Source organism: Carassius gibelio, chromosome A2 (genome assembly GCF_023724105.1).
Source record: "Carassius gibelio isolate Cgi1373 ecotype wild population from Czech Republic chromosome A2, carGib1.2-hapl.c, whole genome shotgun sequence".
Classification (NCBI taxonomy): Eukaryota; Metazoa; Chordata; class Actinopteri; order Cypriniformes; family Cyprinidae; genus Carassius; species Carassius gibelio.
The window spans coordinates 28,092,857-28,110,474 of record NC_068372.1 but is presented as its reverse complement, the minus strand read 5'-3'; the positions used below and the strand labels follow the sequence as shown (position 1 = coordinate 28,110,474).

General features: G+C 35.8%; 2 protein-coding genes across 2 annotated transcripts in view; both read right to left on the bottom strand.

Moving 5' to 3' along the window:
* Window positions 1–8,178, bottom strand: part of LOC127936205 (dual specificity calcium/calmodulin-dependent 3',5'-cyclic nucleotide phosphodiesterase 1C-like) — a 62,514-nt gene extending 54,336 nt beyond the window's left edge. Inside the window, exon 1 of the mRNA XM_052534177.1 lies at window positions 7,675–8,178. Coding sequence (XP_052390137.1) covers window positions 7,675–7,873 — 199 coding nt within the window. The 5' untranslated portion in view covers window positions 7,874–8,178. The remainder of the gene's footprint in view (window positions 1–7,674) is intronic.
* Window positions 8,179–9,686: 1,508 nt separating this feature from the next.
* Window positions 9,687–17,193, bottom strand: LOC127936189 (vimentin A2). The gene is made up of 9 exons (XM_052534176.1): window positions 16,602–17,193; window positions 14,991–15,051; window positions 13,467–13,562; window positions 12,064–12,225; window positions 11,766–11,891; window positions 10,837–11,057; window positions 10,711–10,754; window positions 10,540–10,625; window positions 9,687–10,146 (listed from the first exon to the last, which is right to left on the bottom strand). Exons 1-9 carry the CDS (start codon window positions 17,114–17,116, stop codon window positions 10,105–10,107), a joined length of 1,353 nt encoding a protein of 450 aa, XP_052390136.1. The 5' UTR covers window positions 17,117–17,193; the 3' UTR covers window positions 9,687–10,104.
* Between the last annotated feature and the right edge of the window lie 425 nt (window positions 17,194–17,618).

The following is a 17,618-nucleotide window of genomic DNA, read 5'->3' as shown; positions in this document are numbered from 1 at the left end:
GGAACTATTATGCTCTAACCACAAGAGGGCGACAACGACAACACTAATAAATAAATAAGTAAAACAACCATCATAGCAAAGAACGACACCCACTTTGTTTAGTCGATCTGTTGACCCAAAAGCTAACTCTAATAAATACAATTTTACATTTATTTTAAAAGAACACAATCTAGGTAAAAGTCTAAGATATAAAGGCAAGCGATTCCAATAAATAAAAAAACTACAGGGTATTAACAAGATATGGGGTACAACTAATCAAAGATCACATCAAAGGAAAAGCTTAAAAGACTTACAAATTTCATTTGTTTTTAAAGCCTTCTTGTTACACGAGTTAGTCCCAAAGTAATGCCGCACTTCAGCAAGCAAACCATAAAAAAGTGGTTTCTGACCTGAAAATTTACATTTATGTATATGAAATTTTGTTAATAAAATAAGAAGATTAAGTAAGTATATTTTGTTTTCCAGAAGATGCTCTTTTTTCCAGTTAACAATTCCAAACAAAACATTTTCCCAAAGTAAAGAAGCACAGAGCGATCATCATCAGAGACGTCATCTGTTCACGCGCTTGTTGCAATTGGCGACGCATGTTTTCAGATGCTGTCGACATAGACATATAAATACCTAGACGCCTCATTGGCGTCTCGACCGCACGTCAACGTCGCCGCCATATTGGAGCGGGCAACTCTCATAACTCTCACATCAGGACAGAAGAAAACATACCTGACTCATCGAAAGATTGGACACCTACAAACCGTCACACGATAATAAAAACAGACTCCGAAGTGCTGATCTGAATCAACCACGGAGTCACGAACAGGCTCGAAGTCCCGACCTGAATCAACCACCGAGTCGCGAACAGGCTCCGAAGTCCCGATCTGAATCAAGTGATCTGAATCAACCACCGAGTCGCGAACAGGCTCCGAAGTCCCGATCTGAATCAACCGAGTCGCGAACAGGCTCCGAAGTCCCGATCTGAATCAACAGAGTCGCGAACAGGCTCCGAAGTGCCGATCTGAATCAACCGAGTCGCGAACAGGCTCCGAAGTGCCGATCTGAATCAACCGAGTCGTGAACAGACTCCGAAGTGCCGATCTGAATCAACCGAGTCGAGAACAGGCTCCGAAGTGCCGATCTGAATCAACCACCGAGTCGCGAACAGGCTCCGAATTGCCGATCTGAATCAACCGAGTCGCGAACAGGCTCCGAAGTGCCGATCTGAATCAACCGAGTCGCGAACAGGCTCCGAAGTGCCGATCTGAATCAACCGAGTCGCGAAAAGGCTCCGAAGTAACGATCTGAATCAACAGAGTCGCGAACAGGCTCCGAAGTGCCGATCTGAATCAACCGAGTAGCGAACAGGCTCCGAAGCGCCGATCTGAATCAACAGAGTCGCGAACAGGCTCCGAAGTGCCGATCTGAATCAACAGAGTCGCGAACAGGCTCCGAAGCGCCGATCTGAATCAACCGAGTCGCGAACAGGCTCCGAAGCGCCTATCTGAATCAACAGAGTCGCGAACAGGCTCCGAAGCGCCGATCTGAATCAACCGAGTCTCGAACAGGCTCCAAAGTCCCGATCTGAATCAACCGAGTCGCGAACAGACTCCGAAGTGCCGATCTGAATAAACCTAGTCGCAAACAGGCTCCAAAGTGCCGGCCAACATACATGGAAAAACAAACCACTGTTTCAAAATGTGTGTTTTCTGCATGAGTGTGTGTAATGTGCATTATAGAACAAAATGTCAAGCATCGTCCAGTTTTTTACATTATTTGACTCATTAATTGAATAAAATAGAAAATCTTGAGGGAAGCGGAGGGGAATTAATGTTTATTAGTCAGGGTTTGTCTTCACAAATAAACCACTCTATTCCCAGAGAAAGACCAGGGGCAGGTCTACGTGGTGGCCAGGGGGCCCCCCCCCCCCCCGCCTGAAATTCGATTGGCCACCCCAGGTGCCCCCCCCCCTTAAGTTGTCTTGTGATTGGTTCATTTTATGGCAAATCAGTCTATTGACTCTACTGAAGTTCGCGATTCAAAGAAGTGCAGCGTCTTCAGAGAAACAACGCTCGTCGCGATCTTGGACTTAATTAATTAATTATTGACCTGGGTCTTCAGTCTGTGATCAACTCACCTTGTGTCTGACAAGTCTTGGGTTCAAATCATTCCTTAATCACGTGACAAACCCATGCGCTATTTCTGACATTTCTGTCACTGTGTTTTTGTTACTGTTTCTTGAGGATCTGTGGTGTTTTATAAATAAATAAAACCTTTTTATAAATAAAATATTGATTAATTTGTCTTTTTCACTGTCTATCAGTAAATAAACACTAGGCTATAATAATATAATAATCCAAGTATTTATAGCCTAGTTTAATTTTTAATCCATTTTTTATAATATATGTATAAGATGCTTGCTCAAAAAGGACATAATGACATAAATTAAAAGCAAACAACATTTTGAATCCTAAACAAGTAACACTACAGTTCTATAGTCTAATCTGAAGGGTGAACTCAAAAGACATAAATCATACAACACGGTCATTTTTGAAGATTAGAATCCACTGTAAAAAAAAAAAAAAAAAAGTGATGTCGCCCTCATAGAGACGACTCGTTCTTCCCTAGTCACATTAAAGATTCGTCGTTTAAGAACGACACATCACAAGACACCAAACAAAGAGCTGGTAGGTAACCTTTATGTATGGTTTAAAATGTTTGTATGGTTTTCTCAGATCAATGTTTTTACCCCGTCAGGCTCTGCTCGCGTTGGTCGTGGTTGATTTCAATCGAACGTTTAGTCAACGTTTAATAAAACACAATAAAAGTAAAATACGTTGGGGGCTATCAAACAATAAACAGTCATGTTGATTTGCATATTTTGTATCAGTTTATTTTGTGACAGTGACCACATATAGCAAGATTGCACCAAATGACAATAAGCACACAATGTTCCATAATAATAATTGTCTGGTGACACGTTACTTGTTAATGCATGAGAGTAAGTCAGTTAGAGAGTCAGTTAAATTGTCAGGCCTAACTTAGCCATTTACACATGAAATGTTGTGGATGCATTCTGTGCATTTCATTTACAATTTGAATTTTTTTTTTTGAGATTGAGAAAAACAGACACACATAAGTGTTTCTTTTGAAGGCAGGGAAGAGAGCAGTGGCAAGCCATGAAAAGAAGTAAAGATATAGGGAGTTTCTTTCAATGAAAAAAAATAAATAAATATACGTATTCTCAAATTTAACTTAATGGATATATACAGGGATGACAAAAACTAAATTAATCCAAAATGTGCTTTATTACTGCATTTGTTTACAAGTAACTTATTCAAGTTAAAAATAATAATAAAATCAATAGGATATACATAATACACATAATACACTGTAGAATTTTGCTTTTTTTTTTTTTTGGCACTGGCGGCCACCCCATTAGGAGGCAGTGCCCCAGCATGGCCCCCTACTGAAAATGCTCTAGACATGCCCCTGAGAAAGACAGAACTGAAAACTTACATAAAATGTGTTTTTTGAGCTGAGATTGATTCAGAGGATTTTCTATTATATACATATATATATATATATATATATATGTGTGTGTGTGTGTGTGTGTGTGTGTGTGTGTGTGTGAGTACATGTATATATTATACTTAAGGAGCTCATTAATTAAACACAATTTGGAAATCATGTCCACAATATTTTTTGTGTTGTGTCATAAGTTGTGTCTTAATTTGATTAAGAATTAGTATTTTAAAATTACATTTCAATTTTTTTTATTTTACTCTTTATTTTACTATTCATTTATTCTTCATTTTTATCTATTCTGTATTATTCCACCCTTTATATTACATATTCTTCTTGCTATTATTAACCTATTGTTGTTCAGTTATTTATTATGGTATTATTCATATTATACATAGAATTTTATAAATCTATTATATCTCATATGTTATTGTACCATTGTACTCACTTTTCATATTAGTCACTTTACTTTAAGTTGTACTACATATACTTTTTAATATAACATATCACTTTTACTATATTTGTACTTTAATATAACATATCACTTTTACTATATTTGTACTGTGCTCTGTATCAGTGCATATTTTCATTTTCACTGGATCCATAGCCTCATCAGTTATTTGTTGTGTTCTTCTGTAGGCTATAGTGCTATCAAAATGAAAAGCAGACTTCAAGTGTGTGATTTGTGTGATTTGATAGTAAATTATTAGTGTTTAAAGATGTATTATTTAGGTTTTATCCCAGTACTTCAAAGGGAATGAGCTTTGTTCTGACCTGAGACACAAGAAAGAGAGAAAAAAAAGAAAGAAAAATGTTGGGATTGAACACAGAGAAAGCAATAAAACAACTACATATCATGTAATGTACATTCAAATGACATTACATGAATATGTCAAAGTTATACTAAATTAACAGATTTGTAAACCGAAAAAATTAACGAAATCATCAAGTGAGACAAATGTGAGCTTTCAATTAATAATTTTAATAAACCTTACTAAACAACTGGAGGCAAAGTTTTTTTTAAATGTTTTTTAACCTCTGAAATTGGTTGGTAAGTGAGAATGTTATGGTGTTTTTATTCAGTAAAAACTGCAGCTCCCCCGTTAACTTTCATTTGTTTTAAGGCAGTCTTGCCCTCACTAACATGGCGGACGCGTTGACGTATCGCGGCAACGGATCAAAGCGGCCAATGAGGCATCTAGGTATTTATATGTCTATGGCCTGTCGAGGTGATGTCACCGACAAAGCGGAAATATGCTGAAATCACGTCTGTATATTAAAATGACCAAGTGATTTTAAAAAATCCCCTTTAATAGCCTATAGCTGGCTATAGTTAGATCAATAAGAGTTGCTTATATTACACTCACACATTCGTATTCGTAACTGTCAATTACAAAATGACTATTTAAACCATAATTAATTGTGAGACCCTTGAGCAAGCAGCAAAAAATGGCTGCCCACAGCTCCTGGTTTATGTTCATGGTGTGTGTGCACTTGGATGGGTGAAATGTAGAGCAGAAATTCCAAGCATGGGACACCACACTTGGCCACACTTCACGTCACTTTCATTTTCAGTTTAGTTTTTTTTATAATAGCCATGGAACATAAATCAGCCAGCAAGGGTCCTGACTCACTAACCCAACTAAATAAGCAGGAAAGCAGCTCAACAAAGAATGAGGAACTATGCACTTAAATATTGGTACATGTCATGTAACTGATAACTCAATTTCATGCAACATAAATTAAAACATCACTGGTATTTATCAACAACATTGTGATTTTAACTTGAGACAGCCCTAGAATTGACAAATCTATTTGTAGTACACCAACAACAGAAACAGGGAGCTGAATGAGACACATCCTATATCTGTAGGGCCTCATGATTTCTGTGATGCAGAAAATGCAGACAGAATTGCAGAATAAAATGGAATTCACTGAATAACACGGAATGTCATGGAATTTGCCAAATTTTGGATTATTAATTATTTTACTACACACATATTGAAGTACGTGTGACCCTCGATGTGTTTTCAGCCTCTGCTGCCTCAATATATGAGTACATGAACATAATCTCTAGAACTGCTCTGAGAGTCGCTTTATGAGCATTTTACCACAGTTTGCTCGTGTTAAAACACGTGACAGGCTTCACAACTACTAAAAACAAGGAGGGTCTGCTGCGATACCATAGAAGAACCATATTTGGTTCCCCAAAGATAATCTAAGTGAACCATTCTTAAAAGAATCAACTGAAGAACATTCTGATAACTATAAAGTGAAGAAATTATAAAAAGGCTCCAAAGCACCTTTCATGTATTGATTTTATTTTACATTTCGGACTCTGACTCCTCACAACACTGCCTACACCTTACAGTATAAAACACAGGTACTGGTGTATTGATTTGATCCAAATGTAACATTCAGTCACTGTGTTGGTTGTGTCTTCCTAGCCTGTGACTCTCTAGAGATGATACGCTGTAGAGGGGGAAAAAAACCCGAACAACTCCGCGCCGGGTCCAACAGGGACCTCAGCGGGAGACTACTGTCGCTGCTTCATGGTAACCAGGAAACATAGAGCTACAGGTGATATTTTAGTCACCCTTGAGGGTTGCTTTTTCCTTTAAAGGGGTCATGAACTGCCATTTTTCATTATTTTGTACTATTCTCTGATGTCCACTTATAACGTTATCAAAATCTTTACATCAAAACAACATCATAATTTAGAAGTAATAGGCTATTTTCTGTCCTCTTTTGATTGTAGACTCAGAAGTAAACACCCACTGCTATGATTGGCTAACAGTTGTGTATGTTTGACAGCCTACATCCTTCATAGATGGACGCTGCTGTCATTTAAAATTAAAAATGCATATTCAGTACATATCAAACTATCTGTAATATCAAACAAAGCAATAGTGATCATGTACTCGAAACACACACTTGTGTGGCGAGACATCAGTGTCAGCACAGCAATGACTTTTAGTTTAAAACTTTCTGAAAATCCTGCATTAAATGGTGCCTTTGTTTGTAAATTGATCTGCAGTAAAAATCAGCATGTTACAGAGATTTCTTAAGGATCATGTGACACTGAAGACTGGAGTAATGATGCTGTAAATTCAACTTTGATCACAGGAATAAATTACATTTTAAAACATTCACATAGAAAACATTTATTTTAAATTGTAATAATATTTCACAATACTACTGTTTTTACTGTATTTTTTTGATCAAATAAATACAGCATTTGTGAGCATAAGAGACTTATTTCAAAAACATAAAAATCAAGTTTTTGAAAGATATTGTATTTAATAAATGTACTTAATAAAAGTTTATCTAGCATTTTCAAATCATTAAAATAAAGCTTGCATGGTTATGTCCATTTTAGATTTATGTAAAAATCCATCTCTGAAACACACTTGTGCTATATAAAGCATCATGAGGGCTGTTATTCCAACATCAAAGAGTTCAAACATAAAAACACGGATCTGGACCCTTCAAAGGAATCGCAGCGGCGCATCATTGATCATCCCATTATGAAGCGTTTTTCTCATCTGTTCCGCAGAAGTGCCTGAACTCTCTAATGTGCAGATAAATGGCCGCTATCACCCCCCGTTTTTGACCCAAAATGAGCAGACACCTGTTTCCCACCCGTCTCATGAAGGCATGTGCTGAAATTCCACAATTACCTATTAGAGGCAGATTAATAAGTGAACCCCAAAAGAGTATCTTAACACTTCAGCTCTCTTAAAAATATGTTAAAAATTTAAATGAAATAGCCAATCATAACTTAATTATTATTTAAAAGAAAAAAAAGAAAGAAAACATGAATCAGGAAATGTTGAGTCATGAATGTCCACACATTTTCCTAGGATTACCCATGCTTTTCCAAAACATACTTTTTCATAAAGAGTTCAAAAGTCAAAAACTTAATGACCTTGACACACAAGTGTCTGTAAATTGTAAATTGTGTCAGAATTTGCATTGCAGATGATGAAGAACTCGCTTCTTGACCATTAATATTGTCACAGGCTATTTTTTTTTAAATTCAGCCTTTTTTTTAAAGATTTTTTGGGGCTACTGTAGCTACATAAACAAAACAAGCAGTTTCATCTTGATATGCTTTAATCCACTCGCATAAGAATATGTCTCCTGACAGAAGCTCACCTGTTGCAGAGGTAGGGGTTTGCGGTGTGTTTGCTCTGCAGCTGCCGGTTGTTTTCCGAGCCAGCGGTTGTTTGCTAGTTTGCTTTTCGATCACACGAGACCCACTCCGCGCTTTCCCGTCCGGCTCTTTCTGCGGCTCCAAACCCACTTTGACCAGAGTGTTGCGAGACTTGGTGAAAGCTGAGGTCACTGAGCCCATCTCTGCCAAACAAACCCTTGAGCTGACTGGACGTCTGCTCCGGAAACACAGTTACGCGCTCCATGACTTGGATTCAGGTTCTGTCATCGCTGTCGCGTGCTCATTAAACTACGATACTAAGCAAACCGTGTCCTTTGAGCGTTCAGAATGCGCGGATCTGATCCACCTTCCTCGCATTCGGTTCGTTCTATCTGAGTGTCATTTTGTCAACTAGACGCGGTGAAAACCTGCGGAAATCTCCTGTGCGCTTTCCCGGGAGATGCGCGCGCGCTCGTCACACGAATAAAGTTAGTTAGAAAACACGAGTCTCTGGGGTCGCGAGCGTTGAAAACAAACATCTGTAATTAGTCTGTCAAGTGTATCACATTAATGAAATCCGACTCTGGCGAGCTACGAATACATACAATTACATTCGCAATTAAAATTATATAATGTGTATAAATCTGGGTTCGTCATTCGAAAGCAACATTCTCCATTTAGTTCAGTATTTACACTTTTGTTTATACACAAAATCTTAAAAATATATATTCACAATGGACAAATTAGAAAAAAAATCAGTTCACAATAATCATTTTGGTATGAATTGTTTTGGTAAAATCGTCACTATTATTACACGTTATGCTTTATTTTAGTTTTGTTTAAAGTTTTGCTTTTACCAAAATGTATTTCTCTGATCTGCATGATCAAGTAATAAGGGTTAAAATATATATATACAATTCTGTCGTCATTTCATGACATAGGAAGTTTCTCTGTTTGCTTTCTCATTCCAAATCCAGCTTGATAGCTACCCTAAGTTCGTCATTATACTAGCTCCATTTAACCTACTAAACAGTGGCTAGCTAACCAACATTTTCCTAACCATGCTGACCACCTTAAACTGGTGTGAAAAGCTGGCAGCTTGTTGCTGCATTTATTTATAAGCAGTTTTTGAAAACAATTTTTGATTTAACTTGCCAGAGGATGCATGAGTATGTTGTCTGAAATAACTGACACTGAACATTGGTGCAATATGTGCAAATGAGAGTAAATGAGATTTGATAACTGACAAATGGAAAGATTGTAGAAAATAGCGACTTAAAATTCAGTTTGTCCATCACACTCAACATGTAGTGGATGAGTATGGACTACTTAAATTATACTTTTTCATCCTTTATAGAGCTTGAGAGCCATTTAACCATTCTTCTCTCCCTGAATTAATAAGTAGCATGGACATTCTTCAAAAATGCTCCTTTTGTGTTAAACAGAAGAAAGGCAGTTATGTGCATTTGGTATGGCAAGTGATTTTCACTTCTGAGCTATTGCTTTATAAATGCCGGTGGGTTATGACACCAAACACATGAGCTCTCGGTGTACTTTCCTGGGAGTGAACAGGAACTTGAACACTTGTGTCCAGGGAGTATATATCTCCATCACTGGAACAAACATGACAAGCATGTCCCACATGAACCACTAAGAGAGGACACGGATGTTCCACACTGAGAGAAGCACCTTATTTAGAAAAGGATCCATTAAAACTCAGACTTAAACTTGAGAATGCATCTATCTTCTGGTCCACAAGATGGCAATGATGGGCTTCAAACCCAAGAGCAGGGAGTATTAAAAGACTCAAGAGATATATATTCTCTGCTAATTCACACAAATATTTTTCAGCTCAAAACTTCATTTATTATTTTTTTCTCATTTATCCAATATACTGAGGCATTTATACAGGAGTCCTGTTGGAATTTCTGTCAAAGTTTTAAACCAATCCATGAGCCTAACAGAACAGAGAATCAATTAAAAATCAGCTAAAAATGGAATCATATTTAAAAAAAAAAAATCTGGATTTTTGTTAAGGCTTTTACAGTTTTACTTAAAAATAATTTGTTTTAGCAAATTAACCATAATAATAATAGCCCATGCATGGAAGAACATTCAAACAAAGAATGAGGTTCTTTATCAATACGAACTCTTCTTTGATTGTTTTATTGGAGCATTTTGCTTAAAGAAAATTATGTTGTCTCAAAAAAGCTATGTGGACAATAAACGCAGGTTCAGACAATAAAAAGATTCACAGTATGATAAAGGTCATGCTGTTTCTGTGCTTGAGTGCTATCACTACACTTCCCCTACAGGCTCAAACGCTATTTTCTGTGCAGATAGAAAGGCACTTTGAAGCAGGTTATTGTGAGTTGTTTGTATAATCGGGATGGTGCTGCTTTTTTGTTGCGTGCAGTGGTTGATTTCCTTCATCACTCCAGGTCATCATGGTTCTGAGTGGACTCATTGAGCACCTTAATGGAAGAGAAGAGTGGAAGTGTTAATTCATGAGAGACCCGAATTAAATCACTGACTTCAGGTTCATTGTAGAACTTCAAGTTTACAAAACTGAATTTTGTATTGTTCTGAGAGATTAACAGAGATACATTTAATGTGAATTATTAAAATATAAATCAAATAATTACAAAACATGGCGGAACTCATTTTGTCTAAAATAATGAAAGAATAATGACAATGTCAATGCAAAAAAAAGTACTTAAAATAAAAAATAAAAAAAATGTTTTTCTTCATTTAACTTCACTGACCAGGCCCTGTTTTTGTGAGATACACAGAGTAAGCACTTATCACTTTAAAACCCTTGCATAAGAAGTGATGTACTAATATACTGTGATAAGTCACACACATACCTGTCCATCTCTGGTCTCGATGGTCTTAATAAGAACTTTCTTAGTAAATGTACTTTCAATAGTTGGCTTCAACTCAAGCATTGTTTCTGTGAAAAAGAGTATCTTCAGTTAAACTGCACAGACATTTGTATATGTTTCATTATGATATTTATTGGTGACATGATTTCTTACCTCTCAGATTAAAGGAGGAGAAGTTTGGAAGAGGGGTTGAAATTCTACATCCAAGAGAATTAAGTGTATAATTACTTTATAAGACATAATATGTGCTGTTTCAACCTGAAATAAACCAGTGTTCACCTGCTCTCCTCCCCCTCTAGAAGTTTCCTGTAGGTGGCGATCTCGATGTCCAGGGCCATCTTGACATTGAGCAGATCCTGATACTCATGCAGATGTTTTGCCATCTCGTCTTTCATGTTCTGTGTGTCCTCCTCCAGTTGAACGATTTTATCCTGGGAACTCGACGACTCCATTGCAAAGTTCTCCTCCATCTCCCTCATCTGACGCTCCAGAGACTCATTCTGCATCATTTACATTACAGATAGATTTATATTTATATACAATATTAAATTAAAGTTAAATAAAATAACAAAAAAAGTAAATTAACACATTTTAATAGGTAAACTTTGTACTAGATAATGTCTATAAACATGTCACAAACCAGAATAAAATTAAATAGTTAATGTTCCTAAACCATATTTATATATATATTTATATATATAATTTCAAATATATTTATATATATATATATATATATATATATATATATATATATATATATATATTTGAAATTATAATAATAATTTATTATTATTATTCAGAAAATGAACACACACACACACACACACACACATATACATATATATATATATATATATATATATATATATATATATATATATATATGAATTTTACCAGGTGAACCAGCAATACGTTTAAAATTACATGAGCGCACACACACAAACACAAACAAATAAATAGTGTTTGTTGCATTGTATTTCATTATAGAATTTGTCTGAGCACAAGACAATTCATTATTCATATTCATAAGTCAACTGCTATCATGGTACAGCATATTTTTGCAGAGAACTAATAACCCATGGTTTAACGGCACAAGCATTTGAAGAAAACTCTATGACCCCTCTAAGTACTGAGATTTGTTGTTACAGTCACAGTCATCACATTTCTGGCCAAGGAATAAGTCTAACAGGTAAATGCAAGATGCTTACTGTTCCCTTGAGCGCGTCCACCTCACAAGTAAGCGCCTGCACCTGACGTCTGTAATCATTGGACTCCTGCTTGGCCAATCGCAGAGCTTCATTACTCTTGTTAGCTGCTTCCGTCAGGTCAGTGAACTGACAGTGAAGGAAGACACATGTTAGCAAAGGAAGAGGTGGTAGACAGAGGTAAAACTCAAAAAGCAGAAGACGCTCATCTGAAAACTTTAGGATCAAGAAAGATCCCAAAGAGGAAGATTAATGTTGATAAACAGAGGAAAGCCCCGGTGAAAAGGCTCATGTTAAATACCTTGGATTTGTACAAATCCTCTGACTCCCGGATGTTTTTGGTTGCCAGGTTCTCGTACTGCAGTCGGACGTCTCTCAGAGCAGCTGTCAGATCAGGTTTGGCTATGTCCATATCCACCTGCACCTGCTGGTCCTGGATCTGTGCCTGCAGCTCAGCCAGCTCCTACAGACCGACAGACAGACAGAGAGATTCCCCTGTAGTGCTTTCTGAATAGCATCTGTCATATATATATTTTTTTTCTTGTGTTGTCATAAAAATAGAGCTAAATACTGATTTCTTTTAATAGTCGAAATGCTAGGGTGTTTTTATGCAGTTTAAGCAGCACAGATGGTTTTGTCATTTGGTACCAGTTATATTTTTGACTGCTCCTTTAAACATTTATTGTTTATTATTTACCTCTGGAATTTACATTTGTATGACAAGTATGAACCTTTGAAACAGTAACTTATTTAGTACGCAATTATGTCCCAAAAAAAAACTTTTTGTTAGGAACATAAATTATATGATAATAAATAATAATAATTGATTCATATATAATAAACAAACAATAATAATGTATTTTATTATAATATTAATATTAATTAGATTTAAATAATACAGTTTTATGTTTGCAAATGAACATTTTGCATGATTTTATACCTACACTTGTAATTAAATTAATAATAAAAATCATAATTTTATTATAATAATAATCCTAATTAAATAGTTTTATATACATAATAGTTTTATAAGTGTAAGTTATACTTACACTAAATATTAAATTAATACAAATTATTAGTAATGAAGTAATTGTATATATACACAAATCAGTGATAAGCTGAAGAACATTGTGAAATCATACATCATAACATTTTTATTTCATTATAATAATTGTAAGAAATGTATATATACTTAATGATTTATGATTACAAGAGAAATATATTTGTGAATTTGTTGCACCATTTTACTTTTATAATAATCAAATGAATAAAAACTTATTTTAATATTATATTTTATTTCATTAATTTACATGATACAGTTTTACAAAATAAGATAAAGAAACCTTTGAAAATTGTATGCAATTTTACATTATATTTAATAAATATTTTTGAAATCATAAAAATGTAATTCAGTTCAATGGCTAAATTTACATTTTCTTAAAGTGCAAAAAGGTTTCAAAAAGGTTTTCCCATAAATATCTTAGACTGATTTCCTGCACTTAGGGTCAATTATCAGACTGTTGCTGTCAGTTCAGTTTAAAACGAACACTTCTGAACTGACCGTGCAGATTTAGTTAATTGTCGTGAAATGGGCAAATATTGGTTGTGATTAATCAGTCACTAGTTGAGAGTGTGGTGGTCATTAAATGCCTTTTAAAAAGGAGCTTTGTTTCAGGAAATGGAAGCTGTAGCAGTGTGTCTCACCTCATCATGGAGCTTTTTTAGGAAGGCGAGTTCATCGTGAAGAGACTCCACCTTCCTCTCCAGATCCACTCGAGCAAGAGCAGCCTTATCCACGTCCTGCACAAGATTAACAACATTATATTACACAGCACTGCTGTACTGAGCACAGATGCACCGAAAGTAATGAGGTCTTTATATTTTTACTAAGTATCGGGGCCGGGCACAATGCCCTGCAGTCTGTGTGGCACCAATCAGGTGTCTGCTGACAGGACTACCACAGCCTGCATTAAAACCATGAATAAACAGAGGCTTTAACGCTGTTTTTATGCTTGACACATGTTCTCTCTCTCTCACACACACACACACACACACACACACACATATCCAGACATTCCTGCCCTTGGCAGCCAGTTCAGTCACAACAGTTTGCTTTGTCAGGGTCTGCTGGTCTGCTGGAAGAGCAATCAGCAGAGATGGAGATTTCCCAGCACTAATGCCAGAGACAAAGACACAGCTCCGAGCCTGACATGCCACACTGAGCCGTTCCTCCAACACAGACCCAAAGCAGAACCTCTAGCAGCTCCCAATTCAAATAGAGAAGTATACTGCAGCTGCAAGCAGCAATAAGTTTGGTCATAGCACCCCCTTTGGTGATTTTAGGAAATTTAGTTCAATGATTATAAATAGATTCATCATTTTTTGTAACTTTCTAAATGTCTGTTTACCATTAGAAAGTTTATGCTCGATAAGATTTTTTATATTTTTGACAGAAGGCTGCATTTATTTGGTAAAAATCCAGTTAAAACATAAATATTGTGAAATATTATTTACATTTAAATGAAGAGTTTCCTACTTGAATATATTTTAAAATCAAATGTATTCCTGTGATGCAAAGCTGAATTTGTTCCTTCAGAAATCATTCAAATATGGCGATTTGCTGCTCAAGAAACATTTATTATTATTATTATTAATTTTGAATATTTTTGTAAAAACCATGATATACTTTTTTATAGGGTTCTTTGATTTTAATAAACATGGCAAAAGAGCAGCATTTATTTGAAACAGCATTATTGTAATATTAGAAATGTCTTTACTGTCACTTTTGACCAACAGTGCTTCCTCACTGAATAAAAGTATTCATTCCTTTCACAAAAAAAAAAAAGTTGGCCACAAACTTCTGATGTGTTGTGATGTGTGCAGAAATTACACAATGTTATTCAGCTCATCTTACGTTACTCACATTTTTACATCTACATCCTGAAACCTGACTCAAGGGTTAAGTGTTGCAACAAGTATTACCATACTTCTGAAACTGTTAACAGTAGTTGCGATACCATCTCTAACTACTTGCATCAGGAAAGGCCTCATGAAATAATTCCCTGCGAACAGTTGCTGTCTTTTATGCCTGGTCCAGCTAACAGAATTATTGACTTGTAGTTATTATTATAAAACAACTACTGCAGAATTGTTAAACACTGCCATTTGAAATAAATGAAGGTTATATGTTTCTCAAAACCATTCGTTTTTAACATGAGTATGTTTTACCTGTCTGTAACTCTTTGTGTTATTCTCTGCATCTTCTCGCTGAAGAATCTCATCCTGCAGTCTGGAAATGACAAACGTCAATAAAAAGCTGTTTTCTAATATTTTACAATGCAAAATAGTTTCACTCAGCAGAGTTGATTTATTCATTATTACACAACTCTGGTCCCAAGAAGTATCTAAACACTTGTGTGAAATGATTTTACTGCATTACATCACAAATAATAAACAATGGCATGTGCAATCAAATTATGTCAGAGCTGATGTCTGACATCCACAAAGTTTCCAAATTTGCTTTGTCTTCATTCTGCACAGGGTGCAACAAGGCTAAAGGCCCCCCGAGGTAAAGGGGACTATTGATTTTATATTTTCCAAAACACTAAAAAGCAAACACAACCACATCACTTAACTAAACACTGCTCTGTCACCATGCACTGCAGAGTTATTCTGACGCATGGGTCACTGTGTGCTTTTAAAATAATAACTGAGGTGAATTTATTGATATTTAATAACTTTTAAATGTTGATTTGTTGCACAGTATTGTATTGTGGTTTATATGCACATTTTATTTTTTTATGAGAATTTCCTTAATTTGATATTTTAAACAATACTATATTTTTGATATTAAATGGATATTGAATATTGATTATTAATTTCTGTGTTTGCATATAATGATACATTTTGTAAGATCATGGTTACATGAGATAAAAAAAAAATTATTTTAATCAGAACAGCTTCCTGTATTATTTTATCTCCATTGTTATACAAAAGGGATGTTTTTCTCAATCTTCATGCACTTTGCCCACAAAACAAATACTTTCTGCTTATATTTCACCCATTTTTTTTTTATAAAACTTCTTTTTTTTGTTGTTAAATGTTTTGCTTAAAGTGTTTATATTTAACATACTGCAAATAATATTTGGTTTGATAGTTGATGTGATCAAATGCAATGCATCTATAATTTAACACACCCAAAAGTGTATGAATGAAAACTTTTTGGGGACCACTAACAGAGCTAAGGTTATTAATGTTCTCCCAGTTGCCGTAATAAAACGTTAATTTACTGGTCTTTATAATGTTCTCAAAATGCTAGCAGAAAAACTTTAGATATGTTTCTCAACTAACAGTTTTTTTTTTTATGTAACTATAGGCTACCTGTTTCAGAAAGTTATAATATAGTAATAATAAGTTATATATAATGTTTGAAAAATGGAATGTGTTTTTTTAAGTGTAAGCCTACTTTTTAAACATTTACAGAAAATGCAAAGAAATACTGTTTTCATAACTTAATGGGAACGTTAGTAAAACATTCTTAGATCATATTTTTGTTGGCTGGAATTGTATGGCAAGGCTCTCTCAAAAGTTATAAACAAATGTTCTTTCAATAACGTGAATAGAACGATTACTACTCAAAATGTTAAAAAAAACTGAAATGTTTTAGATTTTTTTTTATGTAACTACTTGTTTCAGAATGCTCAAATAACATTCAAAAGGAACATTCCCATATTGTTTTAACGTGCGCACAACGAAAAAGAACGTGTTTAAATTCACAGAACATTCAGAAATGACGTTTTCATAACTCAAGAAAATGTTTTTAGAACATATTTTAGTCACTTCTCTCTTAGTCGCTCAAAATCTTCAGCCAGGTTGTCTCGCGCCACTTCCACGCGTGCTTTCTCCGTGGTGAGCTGGTCCACCTGTCTCCTCAGCTCGCGCATCTCGTCCTCATACAGATCCGTGATGCGGGAAGATCCCTGACCCCTCAGCTGCTCCAGCTCCGCGCACAGGATCCTGTTCTGCTGCTCCAGGAAACGCACCTTCTCGATGTAACTGGCGAAGCGGTCGTTCAGCGACTGCATCTGCGCCTTCTCATTCAGCCGGTTCGCCTTGAATTCCGTGTTTAAGGCGTCCGAGAGGTTAAAGTCCAGAATCTCAGAGGTCAGTCGTGGCATCGCCGCGCTGTTTCGGACTCTGGAGCTCTTCGACGCGTAAATGACCGGAGCCGAGGAGACGCCGAGAGACACGCGCGAGCGCACGGAGCTGGAGCTCTGGCGGCTGGAGACGTGGGAGAACGCGCTGCTCCGGCTCACATCTCCAAAGCGCTTTCTGTAGGATGAGGTAGACATCATGAAATTTGGAAATTGTTGCTCTGGGCACTGTGTCTCTCTTCAGGAACTATCACAAACAGGGAGCGACAGTCTGAGAGGAAGCATCATTTATAGTCAACTCATTATGCAAATCACATAACGGTGCTGGAGGATTTGAGTGACACCAGCGGAACCCTGTGGAGTCTGAGAGAGTTTCTAGAGTTATTTTAATGCTCTGCGCCTACTGAGGAAATAAAATAATGGAAATAAAGTCGAAGAGAAAGGATATGTCCTCTTTAATGTAATGGCATTTTGAAATTTCTTTGATAGATTTGCCACTTATTTCACTAAAGCCAAACACACTGTACATTAAAATTAAATTAAATTTATGCATTTAGCAGACGCTTTTATCCAAAGTGACTTACAGTTTACATATTTTACATACATATTTTACTGTACATATCACACATTCAAATATTTGTTATTATTTTAATGTATTTTGTGTTGTATAATTTATTTGTATATTGTTATTCATAGATTAAAA

Excerpts from the sequence above, each read along its gene's own strand:
- LOC127936189 (XM_052534176.1), bottom strand. The coding sequence starts at position 17,116 with ATGATGTCTACCTCATCCTACAGAAAGCGCTTTGGAGATGTGAGCCGG. Across the intron at positions 11,058-11,765 it reads TGGACGCGCTCAAGGGAACA|AATGAGTCTCTGGAGCGTCA; the intron begins GTAAGCATCTTG and ends TAAATGATGCAG. Across the intron at positions 10,147-10,539 it reads TCGAGACCAGAGATGGACAG|GTGCTCAATGAGTCCACTCA; the intron begins GTATGTGTGTGA and ends TCTTCCATTAAG.